General features: G+C 47.3%; 1 protein-coding gene across 1 annotated transcript in view; it reads left to right on the top strand.

Annotated features, from left to right (window-relative positions):
• The window catches only part of NWD1 (NACHT and WD repeat domain containing 1), an 81,855-nt gene extending 61,597 nt beyond the window's left edge, over positions 1-20,258 (top strand). Inside the window, 5 exon segments of the mRNA XM_073015755.1 lie at positions 272-426; positions 2,448-2,724; positions 11,020-11,570; positions 14,669-14,774; positions 16,938-20,258. Of these exon segments, the coding sequence (XP_072871856.1) occupies positions 272-426; positions 2,448-2,724; positions 11,020-11,570; positions 14,669-14,774; positions 16,938-17,239 (1,391 nt within the window). The 3' untranslated portion in view covers positions 17,240-20,258.
• The last annotated feature ends 4,513 nt before the right edge of the window (positions 20,259-24,771 follow it).

The raw sequence follows: 24,771 nt of genomic DNA, 5'->3' as shown, positions 1-24,771 counted from the left end.
GCTGGGATTACAGGCATGCGCCACCACACCTGGCTAATTTTTGTATTTTAGGTAGAGAGTAAAATACATGAAACATTGGGGTTCACCATGTTGGCCAGGCTGATCTCGAACTCCTGACCTCGAGTGATCTGCCCCCTTTGGCGTCCCAAAGTGCTGGGATGACAGGCATGAACCACCACACCCAGCCTCCAAAATGCCTCTGTTGATGGAAGGAATGACCCTCAACCCCCTCCAGGCATGAGAGGTGTAACCCCAGTTCCTGCCGTTTCAGGCTTCGGAAGATCAGTGCGGATATTCTTGGCGGACTCGAGAGGCTTTCGCCGGTTCATGGCCACGGATCTGGAACATGAAGACATGGTGGAGACGGCTGTTTTCGGTCCTGAGAACAACCTGATCGTCACAGGGTCCCTGGATGCGCTCATTCAGGTGAGGGGAGATCACCCTCACCTCCGCCTCGGGAATAGACAATGTGATTCTTTGGGGATTTTTGGCTGCAAAATACAGACACCCACAAAAACGAGTGCAGGCAAAATAGGTGAGTTCACTGGGAGGATATGGGGGCGTATCCTCCGCCCCAGTGGCAGACCTGGTTGGGAATTACCGAAATGTTCAACAAAGGAGGTAACATTCCCAAAATGATCCTGAAACCTTGGGGGCAGATTTAGGCCTTCAAAGTGGAGCAGGGTTGTAGGGGAGGAAAATTCTCAATTTAAGTTCAAAGTTGTCCAAGCTGGCGAGAAAAGTAGATGGTGAAACAGCGGATCTTCAGTGTTTTAGTCTCAGGCCCCTTGAAGTTCTCTCTTTTTTTCCCCTTCCTTCTTATGAGCTATTTTTTTCCAGTTTTAAATAAATTGACAAATAGACTGTGCGCAGTGGCTCACACCTGTCATTCCAGTACTTTGGAAGGCCAAGGCAGGTGGATCACTTGGGCCCAGGAGTTCAAGACCAGCCTGGGCAACATAGCGAGACCCAGTCTCTACAAAAAAACACAAAAATTAGCTGGGCATCGTGGCACGTGCCTGTAGTCCTAGCTACTCAAGTGGCTGAGGTGGGAGGATCACATGAGCCCGGGAGGTAGAGGCTGCAGTGAGCTGTGATTACGCCACTGCACTTCAGCCTGGGTGACAAAACAAGAACCTATCCCCCCAAAAATAAGAATAATCTTCTTTTTATTTTTTGAGATCAAGTCTAGCTCAGTCGCCCAGGCTAGAGGGCAGTGTGGTGTGATCTCAGCTCACTGCAACCTCTACCTCCTGGGTTCAAGCAATTCTCCTGCCTCAGTCTCGCGAGTAGCTGGGATTACAGGCACCCACCACCATGCCTGGTTAATTTTTGTATTTTTAGTAGTTAATTTTGTATTTTCACCATGTTGGCTAGGCTGGTCTCGAACTCCTGACCTCAGGTGATCAACCACCTTGGCCTCCCAAAGTGCTGGGATTGCAGGCGTGAACCACTGTGCCTGGCTAGAATAAAATAATAATAATAATAATAAATAAAAAACATTAAAAGTTTTGAGCTTCCAGACCCTCTAAAAAAGATTTACAGGGCACCCTCTAAAAAAGGTTTGCAGGGCACCCTCCAGGGGTTCCCCGGAACACACTTTGATAACTGCTTTGGAAGCTGCTGGGTTCAAGCCTGAGGAAGGTAAAGGAATGGGAAGATGTGAAGGCCCTTGAACTACAGCCTGAAAATTCACCTTAGGTATATGAGTGGGCTGAAGTGTACTACTTATTTTCTTATTTTATTTTTATTTTTATTTTTATTTTTATTTTGATGGAGTCTCACTCCGTCACCAGGCTGAAGTGCAGTGGTGCAATGTCAGCTCACTGCAATCTCTGCCTCCCAGGTTCAAGCGAGTCTCCTGCCTCAGCCTCCCAAGTAGCTGGGATTACAGGCGTGTACCATCACACTTGGCTGATTTTGTATTTTTAGTAGAGATGGGGTTACACCATGTTGGCCAGGATGGTCTCAATCTCCTGACCTTGTGATCTGCCCGCCTCGGCCTCCCAAAGTGCTAGGATTACAGGCAATTACAGCCACTGCGCCCAGCCTATTTATTTATTTTTATTTTTATTTATTTATTTTGAGACAGAGTTTCGCTCTTGTTGCCCAGGCTGGAGTGCAATGGCACAATCTTGGCTCATTGCAACCTCCACCTCCCAGGCTCAAGCGATTCTCCTGCCTCAGCCTCCTGAGTAGCTGGGAGTACAGGCTTGTACCACCACGCCTAGCTAATTTTTTGTATTTTTAGTAGAGATGGGGTTTCTCCATGTTGGTCAGGCTGGTCTCGAACTCCCGACCTCAGGTGATCCACCTGCCTCAGCTTCCCAGAATGTTGGGATTACAGGCATGAGCCACCGTGCCCAGCCCAGTGGGCTGAAGCGCGTTTCTGAACTACGGTTGTCCACAGAAGACGTCAGATCTGCCCTCCTGTTCTGCTTCCTCAGGTGTGGAGTCTGTCAGAACAGGGGACCCTGCTGGACATCCTGGAAGGCGTCGGGGCCCCAGTGAACCTGCTGGCCCGCGGTGGGGCTTTGGTGGCGTCTGCTTCCCTGCAGTCCTCATCTTTCAAAGTCTGGGATCTCAGCAACGCTCATAGGTCCCGGGTCCCTGCGCCATTTCTGGACCGCACTGGCCTCACTGCAGTGTCCCACAATGGAAGCTACGTCTACTTCCCCAAAATTGGGGACAAAAACAAAGTCACTATTTGGGACCTGGCAGAAGGTTGGTAAGGTATAAGTATGGTCATTTTTGTGGGTAAGGCTTGGAGCCATCTGTCTCAGTTTAGGCTGCTGTAACAAATCATCCCCACAGGCTGGCCCCGTGGCTCAGGCTTGTAATCCCATGGCTTTGGGAGGCCTAGGCGGGTGGATCACCTGAGGTCGGGAGTTTGAGACCAGCCTGGCCAACGTGGCAAAACCCTGTCTCTACTAAAAACACAAAAATTAGCCAGGCATGGTGGCACATGCCTGTATTCCCAGCTACTTGCAAGGCTGAGGCAGGAGAATTGTTTGAACTTGAGGCAAAGGCTACAGTGAGCCAAAATCACGCCACTGCACTCCAGCCTGGGCAACAGAGCAAGACTCTGTCTCAAAAAAATAAAATAAAAGAAATTATCCCCATAGACTGGGCGGCATAAGCAAGAAACATGATTCCTCAACATTCTGGAGACCGGGAGGTTCCAGATCAAAGTGCGAGCAGATCTGGTGTCTGGTGAGGACCTGTCTCCTGATTCACAGATGGCCATCTTCTTGATGTGTCCCCAGAGAGAGAGAGAAATCTCGTCTCTCTTTTTTTTTTTTTTTTTTTTTGAGACGGAGTCTTGCTCTGTCGCCCAGGTTGGAGTGCAGTGGCCGGATCTCAGCTCACTGCAAGCTCCGCTCCCGGGTTTAGCCATTCTCCTGCCTCAGCCTCCCGAGTAGCTGGGACTACAGGCACCCGCCACTTCGCCCGGCTAGTTTTTTGTATTTTTTAGTAGAGACGGGGTTTCACCATGTTAGCCAGAATGGTCTCGATCTCCTGACCTCGTGATCCGCCCATCTTGGCCTCCCAAAGTGCTGGGATTACAGGCTTGAGCCACCGCGCCCGGCTAGTGTCTCTTCTTATAAGGGTACTAATCCTATCACAAATGCTCCACATTCATGATCTAATCACTTCCCTGTCACTCTGCTACAGTTGGGAGGTTTGGCCCTACAAACCTGACATTGATATTTAATATCCGGCTGGGCATGGTGGCTTAAACCTATAATCACAGCACTTTGGGAGGCAGAGGCAGAAGGATTGCTTGAGCTCAGGGTTCAAGACCAGCCTGGGCAACATGAGAGGACACCATTTCTACTAAAAATTTAAAAATTAGCTGGATGTGGCCAGTCACAGTGTTTCATGTCTCTAATCCCAGCACTTTGGGAGGCCAAGGCAGGTGGATCACCTGAGGTCAGGAGTTTGAGACCAGCCTGACCAACATGGAGAAAACCCATCTCCACCAAAAAAAGATAAAATTAGCCGGGTGTGGCGGCGCATGCCTGTAATCCCAGCTACTCGGGAGGCGGAGGCAGAAGAATAGCTTGAACCTGGGAGGTGGAGGTTGCGGTGAGCCAAGATCACGCCTTTGCACTCCAGCCTGGGCAACAAGAATAAAACTCTGTCTCAAAAAAAAAAAAAAAAAAACTTAGCTGGATGTGGTGGATGGCATGTGCTTGTTGTTCTAGCTATTTGGGGGGCTGAGGTGGGAGGATAGCTTGAGCCTGGAAAGTTGAGGTTACAGTGAGCCATGATCACACTACTGCACCCCAACCTGGGTGACAGAGTGAGATCCTGTCTGTAAAAAAAAAAAAAAAAAAAAAAAAAAAAAGGCCGGGCGCGGTGGCTCAAGCCTGTAATCCCAGCACTTTGGGAGGCCGAGGCGGGCGGATCACAAGGTCAGGAGATCGAGACCATCCTGGCTAACACGGTGAAACCCCATCTCTACTAAAAAATACAAAAAACTAGCTGGGCGAGGTGGCGGGCGCCTGTAGTCCCAGCTACTCGGGAGGCTGAGGCAGGAGAATGGCGGGAACCCGGGAGGCAGAGCTTGCAGTGAGCTGAGATCCGGCCACTGCACTCCAGCCTGGGCGACAGAGCGAGACTCCGTCTCAAAAAAAAAAAAAAAAAAAAAAAAAGCTAGGCACAGCACAGTGACTCACACCTGTGATCCCAGCACTTTGGGTTGGCTGAGGTGGGTGGATCACTTGAGCTCAGGAGTTTGAGACCAGACATCTCTACATGAAAGACAAAAATTAGTTGGGTGTAGTGGCACATGTCTGTAGTCCAAACTACTTGGGGGGCTGTGGTGGTGGGATCATTTTGAGCCCAGGAGGCAGAAGTTGCAGTGAACTGAGATAGTGCCACTGCACGCCAGCCTGGACGACAGAACAAGACCCTGTTTCACAACAAAACAACAATAAAAAAAGAAATGTAATCCCCAGTGTTGGAGGGAGGCCTCATGGGAGGTGTCTGAGTCATAAGGACACATCCCTCGTGAATAGGTTAATGCCCTCTCCTGGTGAGGCAGTGGTGGTGGTGAGTCAGTTCCTACTCTGTTAGTTCTCATGAGGTTGTTAAAAAGAACCTGACCCCAGCTACTCAGGAGGCAGAAACAGGAAGATTGCTTGAGGCCAGGAGTTCGAGACCAGCCGGGGCAACATGAACCCTGTCGCAATAAAAATAAAAATAATGGCCGGGCATGATGGCTCACGCCTATAGTCCCAGCACTTTGGGAGGCCGAGGTGGGTGGATCACAAGGTCAGGAGTTCAAGACTAGCCTGGCCAACATGGTGAAGCCCTATCTCTACTAAAAATACAAAAATTAGCCGGGCGTAGTGGCAGGCACCTGTAATCCCAGCTGCTCAGGAGGCTGAGGCAGGATAATCACTTGAATCCAGCAGGCAGAGGTTGCAGTGAGCGCCATGGCACTCCAACCTGGGTGACAGAGCAAGACTCTGTCTCAAAAATAAATAAATAAATAAACAAAAATAAAAATAATTAGCTGGGCATGGTGATATTCACCTATAGTCTCAGCTACTAGAGAGACAGAGGCAGGAGGATTGCTTGAGCCCAGGAATTTGAGGCTGTAGTGAACTGTGATTGCACCGCTGCATTCCAGCCTAGATGACAGAGCAAGACCCTATCTCAATTAAAAAAAAAAAAAAAAGAAAAGAAAAAGGAAGCTGGCACTTCCCTCTCTCTTGCTTCCTCTGGCCATATGACCTCTGCACACCCCAGTCCCCCTTCACCTTTCGTATTAAGAAGCAGCAGCCTGGGGCCCTCACCAGAAGCAAAGTCTGGCATCATGCTTCCTGTACAGCCTGCAGAACAATGAGCCATATACACCTCTTATTCATAATTATGCATTACTGTATTAGTCTGTTCTCATACTGCTAATAAAGACATACCTGAAGCCGGGCATGGTGGCTCATGCCTGTAATCCTAGCACTTTGGGAGGCCAAGGTAGGCTGATCATTTGAGTTCAGGAGTTTGAGACCATCCTGGCCAACATGGTGAAACCCTGTCTCTACTAAAATTCCAAAAATTAGCCGGAAATCGCTTGAACCTGGGAGATGGCGGTTGCAGTGAGCCAAGATCTTGCCACTGCACTCCAGCCTGGGCAAGAGTAAGACTCTGTCTCAAAAATAAATAAAATAAAATAAAATAAAATAAAGTAAAAAAGACATACCTGAGACTGGGTAATCTGTAAAGGAAAGAGGTTTAATGGATTCACAGTTCCACATGGCTGGGAAGTCCTCACAATCACGGCAGAAGGCAAATGAGGAGCAAAGTCACGTCTTACATGGCAGCGGGCAAGAGAACGTGTGCAGGGGAACTGCCCTTTACAAAACCATCAGATCTCATGAGACTTACTCACTACCATGAGAACAGTATGGGGGAGACTGCCTCCATGATTCAGTTATCTCCACCTGGCCTCGGTCTTGACCCATGGGAATTATTACAATTCAAAATGAGATTTGGGTGGGGACACAGCCTAACCATGTCAATTACCCAGCCTCAGGTAGTCCTTCATAGCAACACCAACAGACTTAGACAGGCCCCAGCTCCTAATACCATCCTATGGGGAGTGAGGATTTTGACATAGGAATTTGGTGGTGGGGGAACACAAATCTTCAGTGCATAACACACCTATAACTTCAATCAAGTGGAAAGTAGCTAGTCATGGCTGGGCATGGTGCCTCACACTTGTAATCCCAGCACTTTGAGAGGCTGAGGTGGGTGGATCATTTGAGGTCAGGAGTTGGAGACCAGCCTGGCCAACATGGCAAAACCCCATCTCTACTAAAAAAAAAAAAAAAAAATTATCTGGGCTTGGTGGTGCATGCCTGTAATCCCAGCTACTGGGGAGGCTGAGGCAGGAGAATTGCTTGAACCTGGGAGGCGGAGGCTGCAGTGAGCCAAGATCATGCCACTGCACTCCAGCCTCGGCAACAGAGTGAGACTGCACTCCCTGAGAAAAAAAAAATAATAAAGTAAGCTGTTCAAAAACAGGATTTCATTTTATACATTTTCTGCATAAGGTAGTTGGTAATCTGGTTGTTTTTGTTTGGCCTGTTTTAATTCAGGTTACCTAGAAGCTGGGTCTGTGATGAGGATATTTGCACAAGTGATGTATTGAGGGGTGTTTCCAGGAGAACCCCAGAGGGGGATGAGAAAACAGGGCTGGCGGGGGAAAGGGTTGGGCTAGAATGCAGGTTCAGCTAAAGTCCCCCTCAGCCTCATTCCATGGGGAGCCCTGGAAGAGGCACAGCACCAGTCTTAGTCAATGTGGCCACTATAACAGGATGCCATGGATTGGCTGGCTTAGCAAGAACAGCAAATGGGGCCAGGTGTTGTGGCTCATGCCTGTAATCCCAGCACTTTGGGAGACTGAGGAGAGAGGATCACTTGAGGCCAGAAGTTCGAGACCAGCAGTTTGAGATCAGCCTGGGCAACATAGTGAGACCCCACCTCTACAATAAATTTGTAAAGGTATCAGGCTTGGTGGTACACACCTGTAGTCCTAGTTACTCCAGAGTCTGAGGCAGGAGGATTTCTTGAGCTGGGGAGTTCAAGGCTACAGTGAGCTATGATAGTGCCACTGCACTCCAGCCTGGGCAACAGAGACCCTGTCTCTCTGTTTTTTGTTTTTTTTTTTAATTTAAAGAAAGAATAGAAATTTATTTATCATATTTCTGGAGGAGGCTGGGGAGTCCAAGATCAAGGTGTCAGCAACTTTGGTGTCTTGGGTTAAAATAATTTTTTTTTTTAACTCGGTATCTAGTGAGTGTTGTCTTTTTGGATCACAGATGGCCAACTTTTCTTTGTCCTCACATGGTAGAAAGGGGCAAAGAGGCTCCCTGGGGCCTCTTTTTCTGCTGTTCTGTTGCATTTAAGAGACAGGGCTCACTCTACTGCCTAGGCTGGAGTGAAGAGGTACAGTGACGGCTCACGGCAGCCTCGAACTCCTGGGCTCAAGCGATCTTCCCGCCTCAGCCTCCTAAGTAGCTGGAACCACAGGTGCACCACCATGCCTGTCTCCTGGAGACTTTTACATTTTTAAAAATATTTATTTATTTTTATTATTTTGTTGTTGTTGTTGTTGTCGTTTTGTTTGAGATGGAGTCTCGCTGTATCACCCAGGCTGGAGTGTAGTGGCATGATCTCAGTTCACTGCAACCTCTGCCTCCCAGGTTCAAGCAATTCTCCTGCCTCAGCCTCCCGAGTAGCTGAGATTACAGGTGTGCAACACCTTGCCTGGCTAATTTTTGTATTTTTAGTAGAGATGGGGTCTCACCATGTTGTCCAGGCTGGTCTCGAACTCTTGACCTCAAGTGATTCACCCGCCTCAGCCTCCCAAAATGTTGAGATTACAGGCATGAACCATGGCGCCCGGCCAAATTTTGTGTGTTTTGTAGAGATAGGGTCTCTCTATGTTGCCCAGGGTGGTCTTGACCTCCTGGGTTCAAGCAATCTGCCTGCCTCAGCCTTCCAAAGTGCTGGGATTAGAGGTGGGCACCACCACACCTGGTTAATTTTTTAATGTTTTTGTAGAGGTGAGGGTCTCACTCTTTTGCCCAGACTGGTCTTGAACTCCTGGTCTCAAGCCATCCTCTCACTTCAGCCTTCTGAATAGATGGGATTACAGGCATGAGCCTGCACCTGGCATCTCTCCATTTCCTTGGGTCCTGGTTCACCCTGCAACTAGCAAACAAGCACCTTGAGAATTGTAACCTCACTTGACTTGCTCCCTGCCAACCCCCAGAGCTTTGCCTAGCGGGCTGTTACTCTAAAAAGGTTTTCCAAGTTAATGACTGAATGAAGTTGAGAATAAGCTTGAAAATCAGGATTCTTTTCTCCTATTATTTCATCATTAACAAGGAGTTTCTTTTTTCTTTTTCTTTTCTTTCTTTCTTTTTTCTTTTTTTGAGAGGCAGTGTCCATCTGTTGCCCAGGCTGGAGTGCAGTGGCATGATCTTGACTCACTGCAACCTCCACCTCCTGGGTTCAAGCGATTCTTGTGCCTCAGCCTCCCTTCCAAGTAGCTAGGATTACAGGTGCCTGTCACCACGCCTGGTTAATTTTTGTATTTTGGTAGAGATAGAGTTTCGTCATGTTGGTCAGACTGGTCTCAAACTCCTGACCTCAGGTGATCCATCTACCTCGGCCTCTCAAAGTGCTTGGATTAAGGTGCGAGTCACCGCGCCCCGCCATTAACAAGGAGATTCTATACCTCTATCCTCCCAGCAGGACTGTGCCAAGTACTGTTCATGAGAAACTCAGAAATCCCTCACTGTCCAATTATCGAAGACCCAAGGGTGCCCCCACCTTCATTTTACTTCTGGGAATTGCCCACTGATGAAAGAAGCCTCTCATCTGGAAATGGCAGGGGGATGTGACCACTTCCCCTGAAATGGCCCCAGTCAATGACTGCCTGATATGGGAATACAAAAGTCTGACCCCCTTGCTTCAAGATGGGACAATTCATGATGGCTCATGCCTGTAATCCCAGTACTTTGGGAGGCCGAGGTGGGAGGATCAGTTGAGCCCTGGAGTTCAAGAATAGCCTGGGCAACATGGTGAAATTCTGTCTCTACAAAAATTATCTGGGCATGGTGGCCCGAGCCTGTAGTCTTAGTCACTTGGGGGGCTGAGGTGGGAGCCCGAGCCTGTAGTCTTAGTCACTTGGGGGACTGAGGTGGGAAAATCACTTGAGCCTGGGAGGTTGAGGCTGCAGTGAGCCATGATCGCTCCACTGCACTCCAGCCTGGGCAACAGAGCGAGACTCCGTCTCTTTTTTTTTTTTTTGAGACGGAGTCTTGCTCTGTCACCCGGGCTGGAGTGCAGTGACCAGATCTCGGCTCACTGCAAGCTCCGCCTCCCGGGTTCACGCCATTCTCCTGCCTCAGCCTCCCGAGTAGCTGGGACTACAGGCGCCCGCCACCTCGCCCGGCTAGTTTTTTGTATTTTTTAGTAGAGATGGGGTTTCACCGTGTTAGCCAGGATGGTCTCGATCTCCTGACCTCGTGATCCACCCGTCTCGGCCTCCCAAAGTGCTGGGATTACAGGCTTGAGCCACCGCGCCCGGCCGAGACTCGGTCTCTTAATAAATAAATACATAAATAGGCTGGGTGCGATGGCTCACGCTTGTAATTCCAGCACTTTGGGAGGCTGAGGCAGACGGATCACTTGAGGTCAGGAGTTCAAGACCAGCCTGGCCAATATGGCGAAACCCTGTCTCTATTAAAAATACAAAAAAAAAAAAAAAAAAAAAAAAAAAAGCTGGATGTGGTGGCACGCACCTCTAGTCCCAGCTACCTGGGAGGCTGAGGTGGGAGAATTGCTGGAATCTGGGAGGCAAAGTTTACAGTGAGCCGAGATTGCACCACTGCACTCCAGCCTGGAGGACAAAGTCAGACTTCTTAAAAAAAAAAAAAAAAAAATTAGTAGGGCACAGTGGCGGGCGCCTGTAGTCCCAGCTACTCAGGAGGCTGAGGCAGGGGAATTGCTTGAACCTAGGAGTTGGAGGCTGCAGTGAGCTTCGATCTTGCCACTGCGCTCCAGCCTGGCAGACAGAGCAATACTGTCTCAAAGAAAAAAGAAAAAAGTTTATGAACACCAGGCAGGGTGTGGTGGCTCCCGCCTCTAATCCCAGCACTTTGGAAGGCCGAGGTGGTAGGATCACCTGAGGTTGGGAGTTCGAGACCAGTGTGGTCAACATGAAGAAATCCCATCTCTACTAAAAATACAAAATTAGCTGGGTGTGGTGGCACACACCTATAATCCCAGCTACTCGGGAGGCTGAGGCAGGAGGATTGCTTGAATCCGGAAGGCGGGGGTTACGGTGACCCGAGATCGTGCTATTGCACTACAGCCTGGGCAACAGAGTGAGACTCCATCTCAAAACAAAACACAACAAAACAAAAAACACCAGGGAAGCAGGGCCACTGTGATTCACTCTCAGTGTGAGTCATTCTCATTTTTCTTCCCTGGCAGGCGAGGAACAAGATTCCCTGGACACCTCCAGTGAGGTCAGGTGTCTGGAGGTTGCTGAGCAGCGCAAGCTCCTATTCACTGGCCTCGTGTCGGGGGTCGTCCTTGTGTTCCCCCTGAATTCCAGGCAGGATGTGATATGCATTCCCCCTCCCGAAGCCCGGAAAGCAATCCACTGCATGTCCCTGAGCAAGTGCGAGGACCGCCTGGCCATCGCCTATGACAACGTGGTCCTGGTGCTGGACATCGCCCCCGGGGACCCCTGCCCGGTCATCAATGGGCCAAAGTACACCTTTTATACCCAGCTGCCCGAGACCATCTCCAGCGTGGTCATTCTGACGGACTACCGCGTGGTCTACAGCATGACCAACGGGGACCTCTTTCTTTACGAGTGTGCAAATTCCAAAGCGTTTCCCTTGGAGGCCCACAGGAGCCGAGTTGCCTGTGTGGAGGTCAGCCACAAGGAGCAGTTGGTGGTCAGCGGGTCTGAGGATGCCCTGCTGCGTCTCTGGGACCTGCAGGCATGCAAGTGGAAATTTGAGATGAGCTACACGGTGCGTGGACCGCCTCCCCATGTTCATGCTCGACCCAGGCTTTGGAAAACCGATAGATGGCCATCATTTACTAAGCACACACCATGGGCCATCGACCAGGGTGGGACTAGGGTGAAGAAAGTGAGGCACTTGGTCGGGTGCAGTGGCTCACGCCTGTAATCCCAGCACTTTCAGAGGCTGAGGCGAGTGGATCACCTGTGATCGGGAGTTCGAGACCAGCCTGACCAACATGGTGAAACCCCGTCTCTACTAGAAATACAAAAATTAGCCAGGCATGGTGTTGCATGCTTGTAATCCCAGCTACTCGGAACTTGGGAGGCAGAGGTTGCGGTGAGCCAAGATCACGCTGCTGCACTCCAGCCTGACTACAGACACTCCGTCTCAGAAAAAAGAAAAAAGAAAAGTGAGGCATTTGTCTCAGGAGCAAAGTCTTATTTTGTTTTCGTTATTGATTTTTAAAGAGACAGGGACTCCACCGTCACTAGGCTGTAGTGCAGTGGCACGATCATAGCTCATTGCAGCCTCAACCTCCTGGGTTCAAGTGATCCTCCTGCCTCAGCTTCCCAAAGCACTGGGATTTCAGGCATGACCCACTGGACTGACTGCAAAGTTGAAAGGAGTACCAAAAAGCTCAGCAGTGGTAGGCCAGGTGCAGTGGTTCACCCAGTACTTTGGGAGGCCCAGGCAGAAGGATCACTTGAGGCCAGGAGCTGGAGACCAGCCTGGGCAACATAGGGATACCTTATCTCTACAAAAAAATGCAAAAATTAGCTGGGCATGGTGGTGCGCACCTGTGATCCAGATACTTGGAGGGCAGAGGCGGAAGGATTGCTTGAGCCCGGATGCCACTGCTCTCTAGCCTGGGCAATAGAGCAAGGCCTATCTCAAGAAAACAAGAAACAAAAACTCAGCAATGAAGTTTTTTTGTTTTTTGTTTTTTTTTTGTTTTTTTTTTTTGAGATGGAGTCTTGCTCTGTCACCCAGGCTGGAATGCAGTGGAGCAATCTCAGCTCACTGCAGCCTCCTGGGTTCAAGCAACTCTCCTGCCTCAGCCTCCCAAGTAGCTGGGATTACAGGTAAGCACCACCATACCCAGCTAATTTTTGTGTTTTTAGTAGAGAAAGGGTTTTGCCATGTCATGCAGGCTGAACTCCTGGCCTCAAGTGACTCGCCTCGGCCTCCCAAAGTGCTGGGATTACAGGTTTGAGCCACTGCACCTGGCCGAGAAGTAATATTTTAATGCAATATTTTGAAAAATCTTAAGTGAATACCAAAATTCCATGAAGAACAAAATCTCAGCAATATAGGTAAAAACTGGATCAAATCCTGCACTGGCTTAGTGCTGCTTCACTCTCCTCACCCTAATCCTGGCTCTGTGCTATTTCATTTTTTTTTTTTTTTGAGACGGAGTCTCGCTCTGTCGCCCAGGTTGGAGTGCAGTGGCACAATCTCAGCTCACTGCAAGCTCCGCCTCCCGGGTTCAAGCCATTCTCCTGCCTCAGCCTCCTGAGTAGCTGGGACTACACGCGCCTACCACCAAACCTGGCTAATTTTTTTTGTATTTTTTTGGTAGAGATGGGGTTTCACTGTGTTAGCCAGGATGGTCTCACTCTCCTGACCTTGTGATCCGTCCACCTCAGCCTGTAATCCCAGCACTTTGGGAGGCCGAGGCAGGCGGATCACCTGAGGCCAGAGGTTGGAGACCAGCCTAGCCAACATGGCGAAACCCTGTCTCTACTAAAAATACAAAAATTAGCCCTGCATGGTGGCATATGCCTGTAATCCCAGCTACGTGGGTGGCCGAGGCAGGAGAATCACTGGAACCTGGAAGGTGGAGGCTTCAGTGAGCTAAGATCACGCCACTGCACTCCAGCCTGGGTGACAGAGTGAGACTCCGTCTCAAAAAAAAAAAGGCCTTGTAAGTCTAGATTGGGCACAGCGACTCGCACCTGTAATCCCAGCACTTTGGGAGGCCAAGGCAAGAGAATTGCTCGAGCTCAGGATTTCAAGACCAGCCTCAGCAACATAGCAAGATCCCATCTCTAGAAAAAAAAATTAGCCAGGTATGGAGGTGTGTGCCTGTAGTCCCCCAGCTACTCACGAGGCTGAGGCAGGAGGATCGATTGAGCCTTGGAGTTCGAGGCTGTAGAGAGCTATGATCTCACCACTGCACTCCAGCCTGGATGACAATGCAAGATTCTGTCTCTCAAACAAAACTAATAAACAAAAATGAAGACGTTAACATGTGAACAGTACTGTTAATTAAACTGTTGACCTATGGGAATCTTTTTATTTTCACTTTTATTTATTTTTGTTTTTTTGAGGCAGGGTCTTACTCTGTCACCCAGGCTGTAGTACAGTGGTGCGATCATAGTTCACTGCAGCCTCCGCCTCCTGGGTTCAGGTGATTCTTCCACCTCAGCCTCCTACGTAACTGGGACTACAGGCATACGCCACTGCACCTGACTAATTTTTAAATTTTTTGTACAGACAGGGTTTCACCCACCCACCTTGGCTTCCCAAAGTGCTAGGATTACATGTGTGAGCTATCACGTCCAGCCTTTATTGGAATCTTACCAGCTTTTCAATTCCTTCCTTTTCTACATTCTAGAATCCAATCCAGGATTCCATGTGGCATTAGCACATAGCTTTTAATTAAATACAATCATAGCTAACATCTGTATAAGCAAAATAATTTAAGAAATTGAATCCCCATCAAAAAAAGAAATTGAATCCTATGGCCAGGCACGGTGGCTCATGCCTGTAAGTGGTTTGGGAGGCCAAGGCGGGTGGATCACTTGAGGTCAGGAGTTTGAGACCAGCCTGACCAACAGGGTGAAACCTTATCTCTCATAAAAATACAAAAATTAGCCAGGCGTGGTGGCACATGCCTGTAATCCCAGCTACTTGGGAGGCTGAGGCAAGAGAATCTCTCGAACCTGGGAGGCAGAGGTTGCAGTGAGCCGAGATCATACCACTGCACTCAAGCCTAGGCAATAAGAGTGAAACTCCATCTCAAAAACAAGCAAGCAAACAAACACACACGCACAAACAAAAATCCCAAGAAAAAGAGAGATCATCTTGTCTGTTTTCAACAGAGTTCTTACTGCAGAGGGGTCCAATGTGCTTGCTTCTCCAAGGATGACAAGTATGTGTACGTGGGCTTAAAGGATCGCTCTATACTTGTTTGGAGTGTGCTGGACGGTGAGTCATTTTGCTTTTAGGGCAAGATTGAGCTTCGATCTGGAGAGAAAAGGCTCTGATCTGGGTCCTGGGTATAAGAGGGCCCTGCTCTGGCCACCTCTAGCTATATCCCTTAGCTTTTAGGAAGGTGTCTGCAGGCAAAGGCAAAGGGCCCACAATCCCTCTTCTAGACCCATGCTCTGGAGTTCGAGAACTCCCTACAGAGCCTTGAGTTTGTGTTAGGGCTTGCACAGGCTTCCTGCATGCAGCCATCCTTCCGAGGATAGACTGTGCCCCTGCTGCATTCACTTCTGGGCTCAGGAGTAGCCATGGGGTGGTATGGATGGAGTTTGGGTGTCTGAGCTGGTTGTGAGATGGAGCTGGGAAGAATGAGAAAAGAAGGTCAAGTCACTAGTAGCAGGAGGCTGGTTATATCACTACATTCCAGCATAGAACCCTGAGGAACCCAAGAATTCTCTATCTGTTCCAAACCTTCCATGTGTTTGTGAAGGTTCCTTCATCAATATAAGAGGACACAGCATATTCTATTTAATCGTTTATTCCCTAGAATTGCAATGTTTATATATTTTATCTTCTAGGATGTGAGTCTTATTTCATTCTTTGCCCCCAGGCCTTATAGACGTTAGAAGCAGCCTGTTTTTGATTTTTGTTTTGTGTTTTTCAGACGGAGTCTCGCTTTGTCGCCCAGACTGGAGTGCAGTAGTGCAGTCTCAGCTCACTGCAGTCTCTGTCTCCCAGGTTCAAGCAATTCTCCTGCCTCAGCCTCCCGAGTAGCTGGGATTACAGGCACCCACCACCACACCCAGCTAATTTTTGTATTTTGAGTAGAGAAGGGGTTTCACCATGTTGGCCAAGCTGGTCTTGAACTCCTGACCTCAGGTGATCCTCCCACCTCAGCCTCCCAAAGTGCTGGAATTAGAGGTGTGAGCCACCACACCTGGCCAGAAGCAGCCTGTTTTAACACCAACCACTTTGAAAACACCATGTCTCTTGGTCTGTTCAGTATTATGCTAAGGTCTTAGCAAGAGTTAACATTGGCTGGGTGCAGTGGCTCAAGACTGCAATCCCAGCACTTTGGGAGGTGAATGTAGGAGGATTGCTTGAGACCAGGAGTTCAAGACTTATCTGGACAACATAGCAAGACTGTCTCTACAAAACAAAAAATAAAAAATAAAAATTATCCAGGCATGGTGGTACATGCTTGTAGTCCCGGCTACTCAGGAGGATAAAGTGATCATGGGAGGTCGAGGCATTGGAGATTGAGGTTGCAGTGAGCCATGATAGCACCACTGCACTCCAGCCTGGGCAACAGAGTGAGACCCTGTCAAAAAAAAAAAAAAAAATGAGTTAACATTTATTGTATACTGGGTACTGTCCTTAAGTCATTTAACTCTCTCAACGCTCACTCCCATTTACAGAGCAAAAACTGAGACTCTGAGAGGCTGGCAGACTTGCCCAAAGGCACACAGGGAGTAACTAGTAGGCTTAGGTTTGAAGCTGATCTGCCTGATTTCAGTATGCCTTTGTCACTTTCTTACACTGTCTCCTATAGAAAAGGCATGTATTGTGTATTACCTCTTTGAACCCTTATGACACTGATAGAAGATAAGTATCATTGCTATCCTTGTTTGACAATGAAGAAACTGAGGATCAGAGGTTAGGAGACTTGCCCAAGGTCACAAAACAAGTAAGTGGCTGAATAAATATCAGGTGGACCCTAATAACATTGTAGTAGAATACACTGTAATCTGATACATAGTAAACTATAACACTATAATACATTGTAGTATAATATGCTGTAGCAAAGATATATATATAACTGACATAAAGTTACAGATGGCTCAGAAGCTGAAGGTTGAGGATTGTGGCTTTAAAAGCCCATCCTGGGCCAGTTCACAACCTCTCTTTCTTCTCCTCCTTCAACAATAATATTTACTGAGCTCACTCTGGGCCAAAAACCTACACTAAACACATGACCTGCATGGTGACTTTCAATCTTAAAAATCACCCTGGGTAGGTGTAGGTTCCGTTATCATTCCCATTGTGCAGATAAAGGAAGAGGGACTCTTTGGCATAATAAATGTCATGCCAAAGTTAGTAGAGGGCATAGAGGACCTCTACACCCCATTTTTCTCATGTGTGTCCTTCTCTTCACCCTTACAGGCACCCTGCTGACAGTCCAGTTTGTCCATGCTGTGGTAAACAGAATCATCCCAACCACTAGTGGCTTCATTGCCCCCACCAGGCATGGTTATCTGATCCGAGAGCGTTTCCAGTGCCTTTCAGCAAGAGCCTCGCAGCAGGACCCTCTCAGGAACTTCAAGAAGGCAGTGTGGATGGTCAAATCCAGGCAGAGAGAGGAACTAGTGGCAGCTTCGGGAGCTCCCCAGGACTTGGAGTCAGAGAGTGCCCAGGGAAATGAAACAAAATCAAACAAATGGTCACAAGTCTGCCTGATAGTGTAAAAAAAACAACAACAAAACAAAACAAAAAATAAACCCGGTGGGGGTGTGGGGCTCCAATGAGTTAGCCCCATTTAATCTGGTTAAAGCAAAAAGAATATGTTTACTGGTGTATATCTGGACCCATGGCTTCAGATTATGTGACCCAGACCTTGCCTCTTCTCATCTTTCCATTCTTCTTTTCTCTTTTTCATTTTCATTCTCAGACTTGCCACCCTCAGGTTAGCAACATGGTAGCCAATATGCTGCTGTCTCCAATTTCAATAGAAAAGAGAGCTTCTCTTTCCCAACAGTCCTAGCCTCAACTCTATTGGTCCCAATTGGCCCATACGCCTAGCCCTAAACCGATTGTTATATCGGGGAGAATGCAGAGCTCTAATTGGCTGGACTGACCCAATGTCTACCACTGGAACTGAGAATAGAAGAGATTATTCCTGAGATGCAAATTCGGGTTCTGGTACCAGATGAAGGGGGAATAGATGAATGTGAGATATAGCAAACCACTGATGTGGACTGCCGAACTTCACAGGTTATAAAGCTTTAGATGCTGTCATCTGATCCTCATCACAACCCACACTTTAGGGAGGGCAGGGGTTTCTGCATCTATTTTACAAATGAAACTGAGCCTTGTAGAAGTAGTTATGATTTGATTCAGGTCACAATTCAAGGTGCAAGAGCTCTGAGAGCGAGCCATCTGTCCCACTCCTGTTAGACCTCACTCCAATTTCAGTCTCTAGAGCACAACCATCTCTTCCACAGGCACCACACTCAAATGCTCCCAGGAGCTAGTGACTAATCTAGATACTTCCATGCAGTTGGGTGAGCAGCAGGGAGAGATGGAGACTGGACATGTGGAAGGCAGAGATTGTGTCTAGGGTGGGTATGAGCAGCCTGACTCTAGCCCAGAATCGCCATGACCAAACCAGCCCACTGCTGTCAGTGCTTCCAGTTGTAATAAACAAAGCCAGAAATCCAGACTTTTATGCAAAAATATTCTGACGTTTAAAGTTGGCGATTGGTTCCATTTGTATCTATAGCGCATTTGGTGTGTGCGTCTTTGGTGAATGAGCTGACTTCAGAACTCAAGCTGGCAGTAAAACAATCGACATGTTATAGTTCGTCCTTCTCTATTCCCTGGCTCCCAAACTTTTGGGATAAAGATGTGGGTTTTTAATCTTAAAAACTGGAGGCTCTTGGAAGGAGAAAGAGCTGCTGCTATCTCCCTGCTTTGCTTTTGAACCATCTGCTTTGTGCAAGTTCAACAGTCAAACTGTTTTCATTCCACTTAAGTGGATCCTTCTTTGCCCACAGCCTTCTAAAAGCCCTTCTCAGTCTTCTCAGGCTTTTACTTTAATGCTAGGAGAGTCTAAATCTTCAAGGTGGCCATTCCTTCTCCGCTCCGTGGAATTCCTGACAGAGTCTCAATAAAAGCAACCTTAGAAACAGAGGCTTTTGAGCTGAACAAGACCCTACTGCTATCTCATTCATTCGTCTTCCAAACCAGGTTTCCAAGGCAGGTTTTGGCAATTCTGCAAATGTTAGCGTCAAATTTCATTTAAAAATATTTTAAACTGTAATTTTAAGATGTATGCTTGGATATATTGGGCAGCAGCTTTTCAGGTGTTAAAGATTACTAAGGTTGGTGCAAAAAGTAATTGTGGCTTTTGCCATTAAAAATATTAAAAATAATGGCAAAAACCGGCCGGGCACAGTGGCTCACGCCTGTGGTCCCAGCACTTTGGAAGGCCGAGGCAGGTAGATCACCTGAGGTCAGGAGTTTGAGACCAGCCTGGACAGCATGGTGAAACCCTATCTCTACTAAAATTACAAAAATTAGCCAGGCGTGGTGGTGGGGGCCTGTAATCTCAGTTACTCAGGAGGCTGAGGCAGGAGAATTGCTTGAACCAGGAGGTGGAGGGTGCAGTGAGCCGAGATCATGCCACTGCACTCCAGCCTGTGTGACAGAGCAAGACTCCATCTCATAATAATAATGATGATGATAATAATAATAATAATGGCAAAAGCCTCGGTGACTCATGCCTGTAATCCCAGCACTTTGGGAGACCGAGGCGGGTGGATCACTTGAGGCCAGGTGTTCAAGAGCAGCCTGGTCAGCATGGTGAAACCCTGTCTCTACTAAAAATACAAAAATTAGCCTGGTGTGGTGGCGTACACCTGTAATTCCAGCTACTTGGGAGGCTGAGGCAGGAGAATGACTTGAACCTGGGAGGCGGGGGTTGCAGTGAGCCGAGATCACACCACTATACTCCAGCATGAGTGACAGAGTGAGATTCTGTCTCCAAAAAAAAAAGTAATGGCAAAAACCACAATTAATTTTGCACCAACCTAATAATTTAGGATTCTTCTGCCATTTTCATTTAACTGAAGAGCCCACTTAAATTGTGAAGGGAGCCCCTGAAAAAATTAGCTACTCTTTGCCACTGCTTTTCTGTAAATCAAGGGCTTACCCAATGCAGAAATAAAGTGGATGTTGAGACCAACTAAGATTTCATCTACAAATTCTGATTTTAAATGTCTACGTCCATCTCAACAGCCTCAGTGAGAATCAATTCTTTTGTAGGTAAATCCTAATTTAGACATTGGAAATAACTTTTTACTAATAAAATGCTACACCAAATTATTGCTTATATTGGGGGTTTTTGCAGTGTTTATTCATTTCAGAAAGAGTTTGGTTGCTAAGAAAGTTTGACAGTTGGCTGGTCAATGCTTGTAATCCCAGCATTTTGAGGGGCCAAGGCAGGAGGATCACTTGAGCCCAGGAGTTTGAGACCCCGTTTCTCCAAAAAAAAAAAAAAGAAAAAAGTTTTTTTCGTTAGCTGGGCATTCTGGTGCACACCTGCAGTCCAAGCTACTTGGGAGGCTAAGGTGGGAGGATCACTTGAGCCCAGGAGCTCAAGGCTGTGGAGAGCTATGATTGCACCACTTTACTCAGCAATCGTGATTGTCGTGATTTACTCAGCAATCATGACAAATAATATTGTCTTTTATTTTCTTATTTTATTTTTTTTTTGGAAGACAAATAATTTTTTTTTTTTTTTTTTTTTTTTGAGACAAGGTCTTGCTCTGTTGCCCAGACTAGAGTGCAGTGGTGTGATCTTGGCTCACTGCAACCTCTGACTCCTGGGTTCAAACAATTCTCCTGACTCGGCCTCCTGAGCAGCTGGGACTACAGGCCACCACGCCCAGCTAATTTTTGTATTTTTTGTAGAGACGAGGTTTTGCCATGTTGGCCAGGCTGGTCCTGAACTCCTGACCTCAAGTGATCTGCTCCCCGCTTGGCCTCCCAAAGTGCTGGGATTACAGGCGTGAGCCACCGTGCCTGGCCTATTATCATGTTTTTAAAAATCAAAATGAATTTAAAAATGAATGATGACAAAACATCAACATTTTATATAAAGTTGGGATCTGACTGTGCATTTGCAGGAACTGACCTTACCCTCATCCTGGCCCTGGGGACAGCAAGATACCTCACCCCTACATACATCAGACAAGTGTCTCAGGAAGGTCATATTCCTATATAAGCACACACACCTATGAGAATTACTAATTGTTAGTTAATATCTTTTTTATTTTTCAGACAGAGTCTCTGTCACCCAGGCTGGAGTGAAGTGGTATAATCATGGGTCACTACAGCCTTGAAATTATGAGCTCAAGTGATCCTCCTGCCTCAGCCTCCCAAGTAGCTGAAACTACAGGTGTGCACCACCACACCTGACTAATTTTTAAATTTGTGGTAGAGAGGGGGTCTCACTATGTTGCCCAGGCTGGTCTGCAACTCCTGGGCTCAAGTGATCCCTGCAGTGTGCTGGGATTACATGGCGCCTGGCCATCAGAAATATTTCTAATCTGGCCCTTTACCAAAATATATATATATTTACCAAATATATACCTATATATGTGTATATATACACATATGTATATATACACACATACTCACATATATACATATGTATATATACACACACATATATACATGTGTATATATACACACATACACATATACATGTGTATATATACACACATACACATATACATGTTTATATATACACACATACATATACATACGTGTACACATATATACATATATGTATGTGTATATATGTATGTATACACACATATACATATATGTGTGTATGTGTGTATATATACATATGTATTTATATGTACATATGTATATATGCCTACCCTTGGTCTTAAAGCTTGATTAAATTTAAGGTAAACATTTTTTATAAAAAATTTAAAAATAGGCTTTCTTTTTTTAGAGTAGTTTTAGGTTCACAGCAAAATTAAGTGGAAAGTGCAGAGATTTCCCATCTACCTCATGCTCCCCCTCATGCACAGCCTCCTCCACCAACATGCCTCACTCTAACAAGTGGTGCATTTGTTACAATGAATGAACTTGCATTGACACATTCTTATCACAGGAGAGACAATTTATTTTTATTTTTATTTTTTGAGACAGAGTTTTGCTCCTGTTGCCCAGGCTGGAGTGCAATGGTGCGATCTCAGCTCACTGCAAACTCTGCCTCCCGGGTTCAAGAGATTCTCCTGTCTCAGCCTCCTGAGTAGCTGGGACTACAGTCCACAGACTACAGGTACCCGCCACTACGCCTGGCTAATTTTTGGTATTTTTAGTAGAGCTGGGGTTTCACCGTGTTGGCCAGGCTGGTCTTGAATTCCTGACCTCAGGTGATCCACTTGCCTCAGCCTCCCAGGCATGAGCCACCGCGCCCGGCCTAATCTTTTTCTTTTTTTTTTTTTGGAGACAGAATCTCACTCTGTCGCCCAGACTGGAATGCAGTGGCGCAATCTCGGCTCACTGCAACCTCCGCCTCCTGGGTTCAAGCAATTCTCCTGCCTCCGCCTCCCAAGCAGCTAGGATTAGAGGCGCTCGGCTAATTTTTGTATTTTTAGTAGAGACAGGGTTTTGCCATATTGGCCAGGCTGGTCTGAAACTCCTGGCCTCAAGTGATCTGCCCGCCTTGGCTTCCCAAAGTGCTGGGATGACAGGCATGAGCCACTGCGCCTGGCCCAGGATAGATATTTTTGACAAGAATACTTCGTAGGTGTGTTCATTCTCTATCACTCCTTAGTAAATTATTGTAAACTTAGAAGCTTAAAATAACATCCACTTCTTATCATTTCTGCAAGTCAGGAGTCTGGGCATGGCATGACTGGGTTCTTTGTTCAGGATCTCACAAGGTGTCAGCCGGACTGGGTTCTCATTGAGAGCCTCGGGGTCTTCATCCAAGCTCCTTCAGATTCTTGGCAGAATCGAGCCCCTCAAAGCTATAGGAGTGGAGACCTCAGCTGCCCCTCTCCACAGGCAGTTTGCAAAACAGCTGCTTCCTTCTTCAAGGCCAGCAGCATCGTTATTTCTCTGCTGCTTCATCTCTGACCTCAGACTCAGACTCAGACGGTCTTTAAAAAAATTTTTTTTGGGGGGCAGGCGCAGTGGTTCACACCTGTAATCCCAGCACTTTGGGAGGCCCGGGCTGGCGGATCATGAGGTCAAGAGATAGAGACCATCCTGGCTAACATGGTGAAACCCTGTCTCTATTAAAAATACAAAAACTTAGCTGGGCGTGGTGGTGTGCACCTGTAGTCTCAGCTACTTGGGAGGCTGAGGCAGGAGGATCAGTTGAACCCAGAAGTGGAATTTGCTGTGAGCCAACATCATGCCACTGCACTCTATGCTGGTGACAGAGCGAGACTCTGTCTCAAAAAAAAAAAAAATTTTTTTTTTTAGAGATGAGGTCTTGCCATGTTGCCCAGGCTGGTCTCCTGGCCTCAGGTGATCCACCTGTCTCGGCCTCCCAAGGTACTGGGATTACAGGTGTGAGCCACTGCACCTGGCCCAGTAGAACCTTTTTATGTTTGATAAAAATAAGAATATCCAGCCTGGGCAACATAGTAAGACCCTGTCTGTAAAAAAAGTAAATAAAAATAAAAAATTAACCAGGCATGGTGGCACATGCCTGTAGCCCTGGCTACTCAGGGGGTCAAGGCTGCAGTGAGCTGTGATGGCACCACTGCACTCCAGCCTGGGCGACAGAGCGAGTCCCTGTCTCAGAAAATAAATAAATAGAAATAAAATTAAAAGACGTCTTTGTACTGTTGTTCTCATAAATATACACATGTGTGCACACACATGCATGTACACACATGCCTTAGATGGAATTGGTTTGTGGTTTTGTCAGAGGCGTTTGAAACAAGCTTACTCCATCTAGAATAGGGGCTGGGTAAAATGAGGCTGAGACCTGCAGGGCTGCATTCCCAGGAGGTGAGGCATTCTAAGCCACAGGGTGAGATAGGAGGTGGACACAAGACCCAGGTCACAAAGACCCTGCTGATAAAACAGGATGGGGGGTGGTGGTGGTGTTTGTTTGTTTGTTTGCTTTTGCTTTTGTTTGAGACAGAGTTTCACTCTTATTGCCCAGGCTGGAGTGCAATGGCGCTATGTTGGCTCACTGCAAACTCTGCCTCCTGGGTTCGAGTGATTCTCCTGTCTCAGCCTCCCGAGTAGCTAGTATTACAGGCACATGCCACCACATCCGGCTAATTTTTGTATTTTTAGTAGAGATGGGATTTCATCATACTGGTCAGGCTGGTCTGGAACTCCTCACCTCGGGTGATCTGCCCCCCTCGGCCTCCCAAAGTGCTGGGATTACAGGCTTGAGACACCGCACCCGGCCAATGCAGGGTTTTTGTTGTTGTTGTTTTTGTTTCTTTTTTGAGATAGAGTCTCACTCTGTTGCCCAGGCTGGAGTGCAGTGGCGTGGTCTTGGCTCACTGAAACCTCCACCTCCTGGGTTCAAGCGATTCTCCTGCCTCAGCCTCCCGAGTAGCTGGGATTACAGGTCTGTGCCACTACCACATCTGGCTAATTTTCTTCTTTTTTGAGTAAAGATGGAATTCCGCCATGTTGGCCAAGCTGGTCTTGAACCCCTGACCTCAGGTGATCCGCCCACCTTGGCCTCCCAAAGCGCTGGGATTACAGGCATGAGCCACCACGCCCGGCCAGGATGCAGGGCTTTATCAGCATGACGTGAAAGTGACCTCTGGTGGTTCTCACTGCTCATTATGCACAAATTATAATACATTAGCATGCTAAGAGACACTCCCACCAGCGCCATGACAGTTTACAAATGCCATGGCAACCTCTAGAAGTTACCCTATAGGGTCTAAAAGGGTAGGGATCCCTCAGTTCTGGGAAATCTTCACCTCTTTTCTCAGAAAACTCATGAATAATCCATCCCTTGTTTAACCTATAATCAAGAAATAACTGTAAGTATATGCAATCGAGCAGCTCATATCACTGCTCTGCCTATGGAGTAGCCATTCTTTTATTCCTTTACTTTCTTTTTCTCCATTTTTTAAATTTATTTTTGTTTTTTGAGATGCAGTTTTGCTCTGGTCACCCAGGCTAGAGCACAATGGTGCAATCTCGGCTCACTGCAACCTCCACCTCTCAGGTTCAAGTGATTCTCCTGCCTCAGCCTCCCGAGTAGCTG

The sequence above is a fragment of the Chlorocebus sabaeus genome, chromosome 6 (assembly GCF_047675955.1).
Source record: "Chlorocebus sabaeus isolate Y175 chromosome 6, mChlSab1.0.hap1, whole genome shotgun sequence".
In the NCBI taxonomy this organism is placed as follows: domain Eukaryota; kingdom Metazoa; phylum Chordata; class Mammalia; order Primates; family Cercopithecidae; genus Chlorocebus; species Chlorocebus sabaeus.
The sequence above is the reverse complement of the archived record's forward strand: the minus strand, read 5'-3'. Positions and strand labels throughout refer to the sequence as shown.